We start from the raw sequence: 14190 nt of genomic DNA, 5'->3' as shown, positions 1-14190 counted from the left end.
TGTTAAATGCTTTATGTCAAATATTTATGTCAGTTTTTACATGGTTAGATAATTTGACATTTGTTTTATGCAAATGAATTATTTGATGCACAATAATATGGATAATTAAATTTCATATTTTGGCATATAAACATATCAGTTCTAGTAGTTGGAAAGGAGTTCCTACACTCTGTCCCAAAGAATAAGACTGCACAACCTCCAAGCCACCTGCTAATGGTGAATACTGAAGGCAGACACCATATGGACCAGCAATCTACTGTCTGGTTTCTGACAAATCCTACAAGCTATGTTAAAAAAATTAAAATCTTCAGAAGCAGACACTATGGGTTCTTCTGAGCGGACTGAGTCCAAGAGAATGGCCAGAGAATGTGTGTATGACTTTAAGAGACAGTGTTTATGTACAGAGAGATAACTGCTGAAACAAGAAGTTTCTCAATAATCACACTCACCACTTGTAGATGCAGTGATTTAGCAGCATCAAATAGACTTTTATCAATTAGCATTAACAGCTTCCGCCGTATGTCAGGTGCTCTGAAGCAGACTGTATGGATTTGTGCAGTAGTTACACATAGACACAAGAGCCTCAGAATTTCAAGGAGGAGTAAATCCTGCTTTGTCAAATGTTCTTCAGCTAATGGGCTCACAGCACCTAAAAAAAAAGGTTCTTGTCTAGTACAAAAAAATGCTTCTTCTAGGAAAATAAAAGTTATATTAAAAACATGATAGAGCTATGTGCATTCATCAAGTTAAATTATGTTCTCAAAAAAATGTGAGACTGGCAGCCTTGAAGTTTCTTAGCCACAGAATAGGTACAGTATGGACAGCACTAGTTGAAGCTCTCTCTATCTGGAGTGAGGCCTCTGTTCTAGAGTGACCGCCTCTAGAAACAGAAGAGTATTTTGCACTCTCTATATCCAGACATACCCTAGGCCTCTGTGCGAAAACTGGCAACCAGTGTATCAATAGAACCATTTGTTATGTGTTTTTTTGTGGACACTTGCCCACTCAGAATTTGGTTGAGACCACAAACAAATGTCCACAATTTTTACAAAGCCCACCCAACAAGCCTAAGGTGATGACAACTGACTCTATACTACTGACTGAATCCAAATTTGTGACCTAGAGAGAATGGCTTCATATACATGTCTATTTTCTCTGATGTCCAGAGCTGCTGCCACTGCTACCAACCCGAGCGTTTACTATTATTTATCGAAGGGTCTGGATGAACTACTTCCAGAGGTGCTCATTCAACACAGTGGACTAAGCAGACAAAGAACAGTTTGAAGTATTAGCATAACAAAATGATTTCTCCCCTCCAAAATAAAATAGAAATCATAGTCCTGACTAAGGCATAAGGAGATCATCTTAAGCAAGAATTCAGAACAGATTTCAAAACAAAACATGATACCACTGCTGGTGCCAAACCAACCTGGTAGGAAAAAAAATCTGTGTCATGGGTAAGGAAAGTGCCAACTATTTTGCAAGTCTGGATATGTGAGAAAGCTGACCTTGCCAAAGACGTGCTAGACCTACTCTGCAAGAGAAGAGAGACAACTAAAATAGAACCAACTACAATGCACAAGAAAATATCCTGGTACTGGGTATGAAGGGACGCATGGACTAGTGATTAGACCACTAGAGTGGGAGTCTGGAGACTTGAGCTCTACTCCCTGCTCTGCTATAGGCTCACTGTATGACCCTGAGCACGTTATTTACTTTATTTGCTTCAGTTTTACCAACTGTAAAAAAGAATAGTAATTTCCTCCCAAGGCTTTAGTTAATGTTTGTACACTGCTAAGACACAATTATTGTTCTGGAGGCAAATGGCTCAGCTACAATCCCAGCTACTGTAATGGTCCAATGTACTGCCTAACTGCGATTTGAGACAAGTGGGCAGTGTAAAATTGAAAAAGACATGTGCCCTACACTTCTGCAAACAATTCTGGACAGAAAAGCAGACTTTCACTTACCAGTTACGCTTTGCATCTCCCCAGACTCATTTGCATCACCGAAGTCAGTGATACAGTGATCGTCAAATTGGTCCATGGCTACCTGGTTATCTACTTCCATTGCACTCTTCTCAATATTATCTTCCATTAGGTCTACTTCTCCAGCATCACTCGGTTTGCCAGTAAAGACCATCTAGCAAAAGCATCACATTCTTGTAAATTTTATTTTTGGTGGCTGAAGATGCCATATAGGTAACAGAACATGGAAACAGACCAGCATTTCCTTGTGAACCAAACAGTGCGAGAAAGGACCTGGGATGCTAAGATCATGAATTTACTCACTTTAGTAGTGTGCACACCTTGTGGGTGAATGAGTTTTTTAAAATTAATACTTTTTGCTATACAAAATGTGTTCATTTTGCTATTACCTGGCCTGACATTTTTCCACTTCTCTGTTTCCTCCACCTGTTCCATCATGTCTTAAATCTAGTTCTTTGGGTCAAAGGGTGTCTTCCTGTTACTTGTTTGTATATTGCCTAGCACACAGTAGGGTCCTAATCCTTGACATGGCCCCTTCAGCAGTGTTGTAATACACACAATAAATAATAATTATAATTGTAGTTAATCTCATTGAAATCTCTCTTTGCACTTCTGTACAACCTATCAACTAAAAGTCATCAACTATGAAGCACCATATTTACTTCAGCCTTCTGCGATAAACCCATCTTCTAGTTAGCTGGTGCACTGTGTGTGATTTGAACTCTTTTCTTTAGATGGTGAGCTCTTTGGGAAAGAGACTGCTTTCTTTTCTGGGTTTAGTAGAATGCCGACTGCATCGTTAGCACTTAAACATCAACTTTACTTTAGAAACTGGCAAACTTCTGATTAGAAAGAAACTAGAGTATGACATAAGGGCTCCCCAAATAATTACCTTTCAACCAACTAGCTGACAAGCTAACAGTGGTGAGACTGTCAGCTTCTCCTCAGGCAAAATACTAAGTATGTTATTTATTTGCATTGGACACCCATCTAAAGGTGCATTGGAATTGGATGAGGATACAAGTTTCAAGGTTTTGACAAAACTTAATGATGCCACGTTGTTACCTTGCTACTAAGTGTAGGACAGAAGTGTACATATTTGAAGAATTCAGCATGAATATGTATTTTTCAAGCACCTTTAAAGAATTACTTTCACAGCAGAAAAATCCTTCATCTTTTCCAAACGCAAAAAAAAAATTAACATTAAAAAACAGATGAGCTTAATACAATGAAAAAGAAATGGAAGCAAAATCTTATGTGCTTGCAGCTCCCAGATTTGGCCTTGATTCAGATCTGGTACATGGACAAGTATTTCTGGCATTTATTATCAAATCAATTACTGAAAAAGCATAAGTACAAGCTAGTGCAACAGGTGATGCTGTAAGATGTAGGGCTGAGTAGTAGGATGTTAAGAATAAATTAAGCTGTTTGTGGATGTTAAAATAACTGATCAAAAAGCCATAACTACTTACATGAACTTTAAAATGTGTTCTATTTTTCATTCACTTAATGAAAAGTGGGGGTTATAATTATTATTTCTATGGCTTTATCAGTGTGCACTTTTCTTTCACATAGTATCAAAATAAGGCTTAAACGATGTAACTAAATTTTGGATGCAAGATTAGTATAGTTCTTTGATCAATGTTTTTTCATTGTTCACACATGTAGGAATGGTCCACACAAACACTACTTGTTAGAAAGGCCCTTAAATCTGATATATTTTTACGGCCAATTTGTTTTCTGTAATAAAAATCACATTTGGTTTGTCTCTGAGTTATTTATACTGTATAAATAATCCTCATGCAAAGAAACATAGCATTTAGAGAAACATACTTACCAGATGTTTGCAAATATCTACAAGATCATTCATCATCTTTGATGTTAACAAACTCAGGAATAAGCCTGATAAGATCTTACTTGGACTGCTCTGTCAGAAAGCAAAGTATACAGACCAGTTATCACAGTACATATAACATATTCTGTTCTTAGAAAGAAACTGGATTTATTCCACTGTGAATTCATTAAAGTAAACAGATAACATTAAAAATACAGATCCAGATTCCAATCTCAGAAGCGTGTCATGCACTACAATTTATCTTGAAAAATCCAAAATGGAACATGTCTGTAAGCAAGTTCAAATATATCACCAATCAAGTAGAAAAGTTTTTTTTCTAAAATGTTGTCATCAGTTTGGCTGGTTTTTTTTTTTTTTGGTCAGAAAGAGGTACTGTAATCTCTCTCATCTGTGTCATTTTGGATGTCGCTTTTTAAAAACTCCAATGAGAAAACAAAAACATTAAATATAAATCAAAGTTTTTAAAAAATATCACGATTGCTTAAAAACGTATTCCTCTTATATACCTATTTACTGCATTATCTTGAGGAACAGTCATGGAATGAGTAGAAGCCTCAAAGATATGTAAAAAAAGAAAACATTCTATTAAAGTATCTGTAAGTAGCAGCTGCATCCTAGTGATGCTATAGTTAATTAAAGCTGAGGAAGATTTCAATATAAAATCTTTATTTTCAAGGGTTTTTTTGGGTGCAAATATTCATTCCAGGAGCAGTTGCAAGGAGTGGCTACAACTTTAACCTTTATGCGGCTAATGCAACACAGTGCACCTTATGTTGCATTAAACTTTTTTTTACTGAATGATAGCTGTGGCAGTACATATTATAGCTAAGGTTAGCAGCCTGCATTCTAGCCCCATTTCAGTTTCTCATAACTTTCTGAAACTTTTTTTTGATAAAAAATTGTGCTATGCATGGTCTCCGCACAGAGATTATTTTCAAAAAACGGGTCCCTTGTTTTTGAACACAGGGAGTTAAAATACACCTCTCTCAATTATAAAAATAATTCTGGTAATTTTTTAAAATAGTCATAGAGCCAATCTGTGGGGACTGAAATATCCTGCATTGGTTTTGATCTGACAGGTGAACATCTGAAAATTACGCATGGATCACATGCAGATTTTTTTCTGATTAGTTCAAAAGCTGCACAGCTAAGAAGCGGTTTGTTTCAAATGCATGCATAGTTAACTTAGCTGCATAGTGACAAGTTGAAAAGTCCGATTAAACAGAATATTGCAAACAGGAAAATACAGTCGGGTTTGGACTTATGCTAACACTGCCATTGCATAGCCAGGCTCTGCAGACTGTGACATAGCTGCAAAGGTGAAGGAGAGGGATACCTTCCTGCCTATATTAGAAGATGCTGGAATGTACATACAAATGTGTTATGAACATACTAAAGTCCTCATCGAAATGAAGTTGACAGAGAGACTCACTGACTTCAATGGGGTTTGGATCAGACATTATACTCTCTATAATCAGGCTGGGTCAAGTGCACACTGAATTTTTACCTCATCTTTTGCTGATCATGTAAGCAATGAAAGGGCTAAATAAAGGTTCCTGAAGACTTTGTAAGGTGTGCTGGAGAGAACCTCATTTCTGATGCACCTCAGGATATCTGAAACTGGGTGAGGTGCAAAACTGAGCGCCAACGAAGGTGGATAGACGAGGGACTCCCTCTTATAAACACTAGTCATGTCTCACCAAATACTGATTTAGTTATTAAATTTATTCTCATCATTGTCTATTTATTGCTACCTAAAATATTTGAGTTTCTAGAGAGTAAAGCTCCTTTTTATGTTTTATCCCCTTTTTTGCCTAGGAAATTCTACATAAATGATGAGGGAAATTTTCAAAGGGTCAAATGGGAGTTGGGAGCCTAACAGCCATTTGAAAAACTCCATGTAAGTGAAGGGAATGTTAAAATTGCATAAATAAGCATTCGAAATTCAGGAAATGCTATGGATTAAGGTTGCATGGTTGAGGTTCTAAATTAATTCTGGGCTCTGCCCTCTTGTGTGCATGCTCTACAATACAGTACTTAATTTCATGATAAAACCCTAGGCCATACCCTCAACTGAATCAAATCAGCATAGCTTTTTTGACTTCAATGACTTTACAATACAGCCTTTAATTACATAATTGTATATGATTTTCAACAATAGATTTTTTCCCCCCAATGCTGACTTCAACAGAGCTTGTAGCTGACTTAATGGAGCGTCGTTAGTTTATACCAGCTGAAGATCTGGTTCCTTATTTCTCAAATATTACACTATACAATTTTTCTATTACTTTAGATATAGGTGTAGACCCTTGCAGTAAAATGTACTACTCTGCATATGCCAGACAGGAATGATTGTAATATACTCTATCAGATATATATAGTACTGTACTTACTACAGATTAAGTATAAGAACATAAGAACGGCCATACTGGGTCAGACCAAAGATCCATCTAGCCCAGTATCCTGTCTTCCGACAGTGGTCAATGCCAGGTGCTTCAAACGGAATGAACAGAACAGGAAATCATCAAGTGATCCATCCTATCGCCCATTCCCAGCTTCTGGCAAACAGAGGCTAGGAACTTCAGAGCATGGTTTTGCATCGGAACAATACTGAATATTTATTAGCACATAAGGCCTCCTAAATTCACAATTCATAGCCAACTGCCAGATCCTCTTAATTGTATCTAAGAAAGAATGTTCTGCTGGTTGGAGAGAGAGAGAGAATAAAAAGTACATATCTTAGTGAGTAGAGAACTTATGTTTAAAAAAAAATCAGCCAAAAAGAAACTGATTGATTATGATAATGAAATTAATGTACGCTTAAAATAAGGACTTAAGATTATGGACAAAAGTACTTTATATTGTACTGTATTTGAGAAATAGCATGCAATTGAAGACTACTGTAAAGCATGCTCATAAGGAGGTAGAGTTAAAGTTGCATATTATTGCCTTAACTCTGGCATTTCCTGATATAACTGAACAACTTTAAAGTTCTAATAGTTTTTTTCCCTATGCAATACATAATTCAGTAAATATGAAAGAGATAAACATCTCAGAAGCTTGCAAAATACATTATTATTGCTTTTTGAAAGTTACAATTCAGTTAGATATATATTACAGAATAAAAATAATGGACAAACATTATTTTAAATAGCCTACCTTGGTACAATTACATAAGCAGTTGCTACATTGTGTTATCAAAGTCCTCAGCAAGATGATCCTACAATCTTCATTTAGTTTATTTTTAGACTGAGAAATACTTTCTCCAACATAATGTATGAGAGACTATTAAAAACAGAAATACAAATACAATGTAGCGAAAATCTCTCAATCACACATTTCCCTTATTTGACTGCATGCATGCACGTACACACAGACATATGTGGTTCTGCTGCACATTTAAGCTTCACTATTCAGGTCACGAGTTAGTAGTTTTGGGGTGGAAGGTTTGCTTCTTTTTTCCATTTTAAACATTCATTGCTCTCTAGAAGTGATGAACTGACCACACAGACCTGATGGAAATTCAAATTTTCTAATCACCGAAGAAAAACACGGTATTTCTCCATATTGCTCTGATATTGTGCTTCAGCTCGGAAGCAAGGCACCACCTCTAGTCATGAAAAGATAATTCAGTCTCCATGTGGGTTCAGTCTTTGACCCAGTTGCTCAGATTCCCAACAAAGAAGTTAAACAGTTTTATTAGTGATGGTGGCTTTATATATACATGACTACTAGTGAATTAGAGCGGGACTACCAAATAAATTCAGATAGCCAAACTGCTCTCAGTGACTAATTCACTACCAATATGGATAGGTCTGAACAAGTGACCTAGAGGTGAAGGGTGCCATTAGCTTATTAACAAACCCCTTAGCTATCTGGACCCTGATTATTTTGATTTTTTATATTTTCCCAAAAGCAAGTAGGCAAAATTTTAATAACTAAAATAATTGTAGTTTTAGTACTGTATATGTAATTTTAGTTATACCTAGTTTTCATTACAGTTTAAAAAAGAAAATTCTATAAAATTTTTTTTAGTAATAGTGAAAAAACTAGTGCTTATAAATATTCATTGAATTTTGTCACCTACTCTGATTTGTTAAGCAGAAACCAGCAGAAACAAGTGTTTTATATTTTGAAAATATGAAAATACTCATTTTTAATAATTATTCATCATTTTAAAATAATTGAATATTGTTTTCTTTACAGTTATCAAACACATATTATTACTAACCTTAGCTTTATGGAACAATTCTGATTTACATGCATCCTCTTCAGTTAATGTGCCAGCATAGCAATAGCAGCTAAGAACACCAATCAAGAGACTGACACATCGGACTAGGTGTTCTGCAGTAGTAGACTTGGAATAAATCTAATACATAATATAAATACATCATACATTTTATATTAAATGGTGCTTCATCAGCTTACAGAGCTATTAATGTTTCTTTTAATGCTTTAATGTTTATTATATTAATACTTCTCTTCTATATTGTACATCCTTTCAACAAAGGATCACAAAGAACTTTACAAATAGCTTCATTACACTCATGTAAAATAGGTAGGTATTTTTATCTGTAATATAAAGATGGGCAGATGTAGGCACAGAAGTTATGTGATTTGCTCAAGACCACTGGCATATCCAGGAATAAGCCAGTTCAAGAAGAACAGTAATATTCTAACAGTGCAACCTTGTCTAAGGAATTGGAACATTCAAAAATTACAATTATTTTTCTTCCCAGGCACAAGCTGATAGTCACCATTAAGGTGAAATCCTGGCTCCACTGCCATCAGTGAGAGCTCTAACATTTACTGAACTGGGCCAAGACTTCACCTGAGGTGTTTAATTAGGTACCTCAGCAAAACTCTGAATTATGGAGGGCAGAAATTGTATGGAAGGAGAAAAATGGCCAAACATGTAATTTTATGTATACTTCTCAGTTTGCAGATCATGTAACTAATTTCCCATGTAACTTGTTTGGAGCATTCTGAAGAGCATTATAGGGAAACAAACATTTGTCTACTTCATTTTGTAGGAAATATTAAAAATTGTCTGCAATTCAATTTTAACAGGAAAACTGCTTAAGTTCAACATGCTCTATGACTTTAAAATACAGAAATAAGCAGAACAAACATGGACTTCAATGCTCATTTCTAACTCACCTCAGAAGAGTAGCTGTTTAAAAGCTGTTCTGACACCACTAACAGACAGTGCTCCAGCGTTTCCCTATGGTTTTGGTTGACAGCAAGTCCTGAACCAGACAGATTTTTATCTGCAATGTTCACTGCAAGACTGGTGAAAACAGCCATTTCATCAAAAGTTGTCTGTAGATACAGCTCTTCAATTTCCAAAAAACTGACTTCTCCTTTGTCTTGTGTGTGTTGCACACTTGAAGAAAAACACATTACTCTTATTGTGACACCCTGTTTTACTACCTGTACCTTTAAAACCATTACTTAAAACACAAGAAACATAAGCAGAAATAAAATGAAATTTTTATTTGTGCCTCTAGTCATTTCTTTTGCTCTCTCATTTCTCAGGTTAATCTCACTAAGGAATGGTTACTTACTATTTTAATCACAGTCTGAGATGATTATCAAGATGAATCTATATTGCAGAACAGTGGTTCTCAATCAGGTCCAGGGCTCCCCTGGGGGCCACTAATAGGTTTCAGGGGGAGGGCAGTATTAGAATCGCTGGGGCCCAGGGCAGAAAGCCGAAGTCTCGCCATGTGGAGCTGAAGACCAGGGCCCTGAACCCTGCTACCTGGGGCTGAAGTCAAAGCCTGAGCAACTTAGCTTTGCGGGGCCCCGAGCAATAGCTCTGCTTGCTACTCCCTAATGCCAGCTCTTTCTTTTATATGAAGAAAATAGTAGTTGTGGCACAGGTGGGCTGGGGAGTTTTTATAACATGGGGGGGAGGGGCGCTCAGAAAGAAAAAGGTTGAGAACTCCTACTGTAGATGAAATGTGCTCACAACTTTGGTGTGTGACCTTGGGGCATTCTGAAAAGCAGTGTCCATCAAGGCAGTGTGCGCCACCTCCCTATGTCCCCCCCACAATACCCAAGGACATACATTAGGGAGGCATTTGAAGCTGTGTCCAACGCCTTCTACTAAATCAAGTTTTAAGACTGTAAAGTAATGGGGAAGAAAGGTGGGTACTGTGGATCCATGACAGTAATTTCTAATTAGTTGGGGGCTTTTTAAAAGGATTTTTGGTTTTTTTTGGCAATTGCTTTACTAAGATATATTACTGGTAAGAGAGATGTTATGTAACCTATTCAGGGAGGAGATGTTGTCTTCATACCTGTGTAAAGCACCTAACTAGACTGTAGATGCTCTATTTTCACAATGCCCAAAAATGTGCTAAATACTTTATAAAAATGAACATTAAAAGATATGTGAGACAGGAAAACGTGTTCCATATCTTCAGTGTTTGCTGGAATGGCAAAAACCTTGAATGCTACCTGAGCCAAGTAGGGGGAATACAGAATATCAACAAGGATATGGACTACTACTTAAAGAACAAAACTGGTTCAACCCTAAAAATACTGCCCCTAAATATGAGGAGCATACTGTCTGTGCGGATTAATTTTAAACATACCACTCAGTAGCATTTTGGAAAAAGTTCATTGCGGCTCTGCAGTTCTTCATAGTCAGGCTCACAAGAGTTTTCTGCAGCACTAGATGAGGAAAATCACTGTAAAGAACATTTTTTTTTTAAACCCAGAGCTGAAATTTAGGTGAGAAACATCTATACTTATTAGGTGATTATGACTCCAAACTTCAAATCTCAAACCTAACCTTAATTATGTACATTAGAACAGGACTAGGTATCAGGACTCCTGAGTTCTATATACATTACTCCTGAGGGAATTCTGTGCAAAAAAAAAAAATAAAAATACTGTGCACAATATTTTAAAGTTATGCGAATTTTATTTGTCAATAAATAAACGTGGAGGCTCCAGCATAGCAGTGGGAAGCACAGGCCATTGGGTGCACAGAGGTGAGAGATCACCCTGCAGCTCCCACTCAGAGCACGGACTCGGTGGTGAGGCTGCACCTGACCCTGACACAGTGCACGGGCTGGGTCTGCCCCAGGAAAACCCTAAGGCCCTGCTCCTCCGCACCAGGTGCAAGCAGGTAGGCTCAGTCTGGTAGGATCCCTACTGTGGAAGGGCTTAGTGTGGTGGGCTCCATGTGTGGGGTGAGAGGGTCCTGTGTGGTGCAATCTGGATGCGGGTGGATGAGTGGGAGGTCCGGATGCAGTTGGGATCTGGATGCACAGAAGCAATGGGACTCTGCAGCTGGGTCTAGATGAAGGTGCTTGGGGCTCAGCAGGGTGGGTCTGGGCGTGGGGCTCTGCACGTGCGGGGCTCAATGGGGGGTCTGGGGTCCAGGTACAGCTGGTTGAAACTCAGTAGGGTGGAGGTCCAGGGGGCTCGTTAGGGTGGTCTGGGTGCAGCAGGAGTATGGCTCATCAGGGTGCAGTCTTGGGGGCTTGGGGGAGGGGGCTGGATGTGGAGGAAGAGGGCGGGGCTCAGCAGGGGGCTCTGGATGCAGGGAGTGAGGCTCGGTGGGGTGGGAGTTAGGGTATGGGGGACTCGAGGGAGGTTCTGGGTGAAGGGGGGTGGGACTGAGGCTCTGCAGGGGTCTGGGTACGGGGGGGGGTCTGGATGCACAGGGGCTGGGTGATTGGTGAAGCAGCTCTCCATACAGTGACCCTTCCCCCCACAGCTGAGGAGTGATAGGGGCAGAAAGTAGGATGAGGTGGAGTTTCCTGCAGCCAGGGGAGATTTCTGGGGCTGAGTTTGACCCAGACATGGCCACTCCTTGCAAGTGAATATCAAGTCCCGTCCCCTCCTACCCCTAGCCCAGCCGGGACTAGCAGCTGAGCTTGGGGCAGGGCAAGAGCCACCAGCTGGGTCTTCCTCAGTCCCACCCCCTGCCCCACAGTGCTCTCCCTCGATGTCAGTTGCTCTGGGTGCTAAAATGACGTGCCCACACTGCTGGAGCTTTGCTTTCCAGTCAGAAAGTCATTTTTCTGTGTGGAAACAAAGAAATCTGTGGGGGACATGAATTCTGTGAACATGCAGTGGCGCAGAATTTCCCCCAGGAGTAACACATCTATGCCAGACTCGCTTATGGAAGTTACCATCTCTGTGTCTCAGATTATCCGCTTGTAAAAATGGATATACTACTTATCTACCTCCCTCCCCCAAAACGGTATTGATAAGTTTACTTATAGTTGTAAAACACTTGGTGATCCTTTCATAAAAAGTGCTAAATGTACAGTAATATTAGTTATTTACCAAAACACTTCATGTATTAACCTAATGTTTTAAAAAGCAAGAAACTTTAAAATGCAGGTATTGTCTGAAGCTAACACTTGAACAACTAAAAACTTGGATTATAATAGCACATCAGTTATACCAAGCAGCAGCAGGGTTAACATTATCACCTGCTAAATAGTTTGATTCTAGTCATTCCTAAAATTTAAACATCACGCCAGAAAACTTCAGGTATCATTTTCAGGTTAATTTTCATCTAAAAGCAGTTGTATGAAACAATTTTTTTTTTTTTTTTTTTTTTTTAACATTTGAGTAAGGAAAAATTAATGATTTCCAAAACACGTGTTTTATGATACCCTACAGAAAGTTAACACACAGATTTATAAACTCTACAAAAATATTAGCAACATATGAAGGCTTTAATAATTCATTTTTCCCATCTGCTTTTTTTATGTTATGTTTTGTGTTTATACACAGAGCAGATTATACTCCAAGTTGTTACCTGCATAGCACAGGAGGTAACTCAAAACATTCTTCCATCTTCTCTTCCAAATGACAGAACAGTAGCCATTTCATTATTGCTTCTTTTAACACACACCCAGTATTTCCTTCACAATTATTCTGCACCATTCCTACTTTCAAAGTTTCTGGTACTACATAAGCAGTCATTGCTAATGCCAAACAACGTGCAGCAGGACTACAACAAAACAGAGCAAAGAACAGCTTGTGGGAAATCATAATTAAATGTATATTTGACTACTATCATTATGAGGCAAAGTCTTTATTTCTGGATCTTGGACAGCTCTAAGAATATTGTCAAATGCATAAATAAAGTACTTAATAAGCACGCACATTAAAAATTCCTTTATAAGAATATTCACTCTGCATGCATTTTCAAACTCATATTTTAGACATTATAGATTCCACTTATCTATTTTAAAATTATTTGGATCCAGTCTTTTGAAATTAAATTAATTTTAAACGAACAAAAAATATGCTTTACTTTGTTTCAACAAAAGTAGAATGAATCTATTTTGGCCAAAATTTGTTTTTAAGAAGCTTGTCCTGGTCACATCTCTTCCATGTCAACTTTCAGACTGGAGTGAGTTTTTATGGCTGAGTTATAAATGTCTGAAAAACAGGTTTTAACACAAATATGTACAGTATTTAGTTAAAACACCACAAGAACAAATTTAGTATTTCTGTTCATGGAGGAAGAACAGCTACAGAGAGTCAAAGACTCAAGATACACTATCCCTGGTTCACATCTTACCTCGAAGGCTTGTATGCAGACCCTGAAAATATCTTCCAGAGTTCTTTGTCTATTACAATAAGGTTTCCTTGAATTATGGCTCCAAGTAACCCAAAGCTTTCTGTTTCAACTTGCTGAAAACTTATGCTGCGAACTGTAAGAGACCAAACTTTTGCCCAGATTCTCTGCAGCTCCAACTTTTGTGTGCTTTCCAAATCTAATTTTTGGCTCTGACAAACAGCAACCTCTGTAAGGCACCTTAGCACATATGGGGTCCTTTCCCCTTTTCTCTGCTGATGTAGTAGCTGGTGTAGTATAGTGAGTAAGGGAGATAATTCACCGTTAGGAAGACTCATAGGATACTTTGATATCAATCGGGCTGTAATCTGCAACCTTAAAAACAGAAAGTGAAGGCAATTAATTTGAAATGTACTTAAATTCATCATATGTTGAAAAGCAGTAAAATATAATATAAGCAGTTTCAGAGAATCATTTTATATTTCTATTGTATATTTAACTGTGATTGTTTAAGTGTTCAGGATGGCTTGTTCAATCACCAATTATTCTGCCATTTTGAAGCAATTAAGTATGTTCAGCCTCAGCCACACAAATGCTGTTTTACAAGTTGACTGTCAGATATCAGTAAAGCAAACAGAAAATTAATTTTCTTGTCTGTAATTTTATTTCTCACAGATAACCATAACAAAATCTTTGTCTTATTTTTAGTAAAAGTCACCGACAGGTCACACACAATAACCAAAAAATCACCGACGCCCATGACCTGTCCATGACTTTTACTAAAAATA

At 37.9% G+C, this 14190-nt stretch overlaps 1 protein-coding gene across 5 annotated transcripts in view; it reads right to left on the bottom strand.

The window, feature by feature from the left end:
• The window catches only part of ATM (ATM serine/threonine kinase), a 112657-nt gene that overhangs the window by 72846 nt on the left and 25621 nt on the right, over positions 1-14190 (bottom strand). For 4 of the 5 annotated variants that reach the window (XM_030561035.1, XM_030561050.1, XM_030561069.1 and 1 more), the window contains exons 10-18: positions 13406-13777; positions 12635-12829; positions 10446-10541; positions 9004-9229; positions 8075-8212; positions 7003-7128; positions 3826-3915; positions 1971-2142; positions 450-649 (exon numbers count right to left, since the gene is read on the bottom strand). In XM_030561035.1, the coding sequence (XP_030416895.1) occupies positions 450-649; positions 1971-2142; positions 3826-3915; positions 7003-7128; positions 8075-8212; positions 9004-9229; positions 10446-10541; positions 12635-12829; positions 13406-13777 (1615 nt within the window). The remainder of the gene's footprint in view (positions 1-449; positions 650-1970; positions 2143-3825; positions 3916-7002; positions 7129-8074; positions 8213-9003; positions 9230-10445; positions 10542-12634; positions 12830-13405; positions 13778-14190) is intronic. The other variant, XM_030561060.1, reaches the window with a different exon arrangement.

This window comes from Gopherus evgoodei, chromosome 1 (assembly GCF_007399415.2).
Source record: "Gopherus evgoodei ecotype Sinaloan lineage chromosome 1, rGopEvg1_v1.p, whole genome shotgun sequence".
NCBI classification, from domain to species: Eukaryota; Metazoa; Chordata; order Testudines; family Testudinidae; genus Gopherus; species Gopherus evgoodei.
Note: the sequence above shows the minus strand (reverse complement) of the source record. Positions and strands in the feature narration are given on the sequence as shown.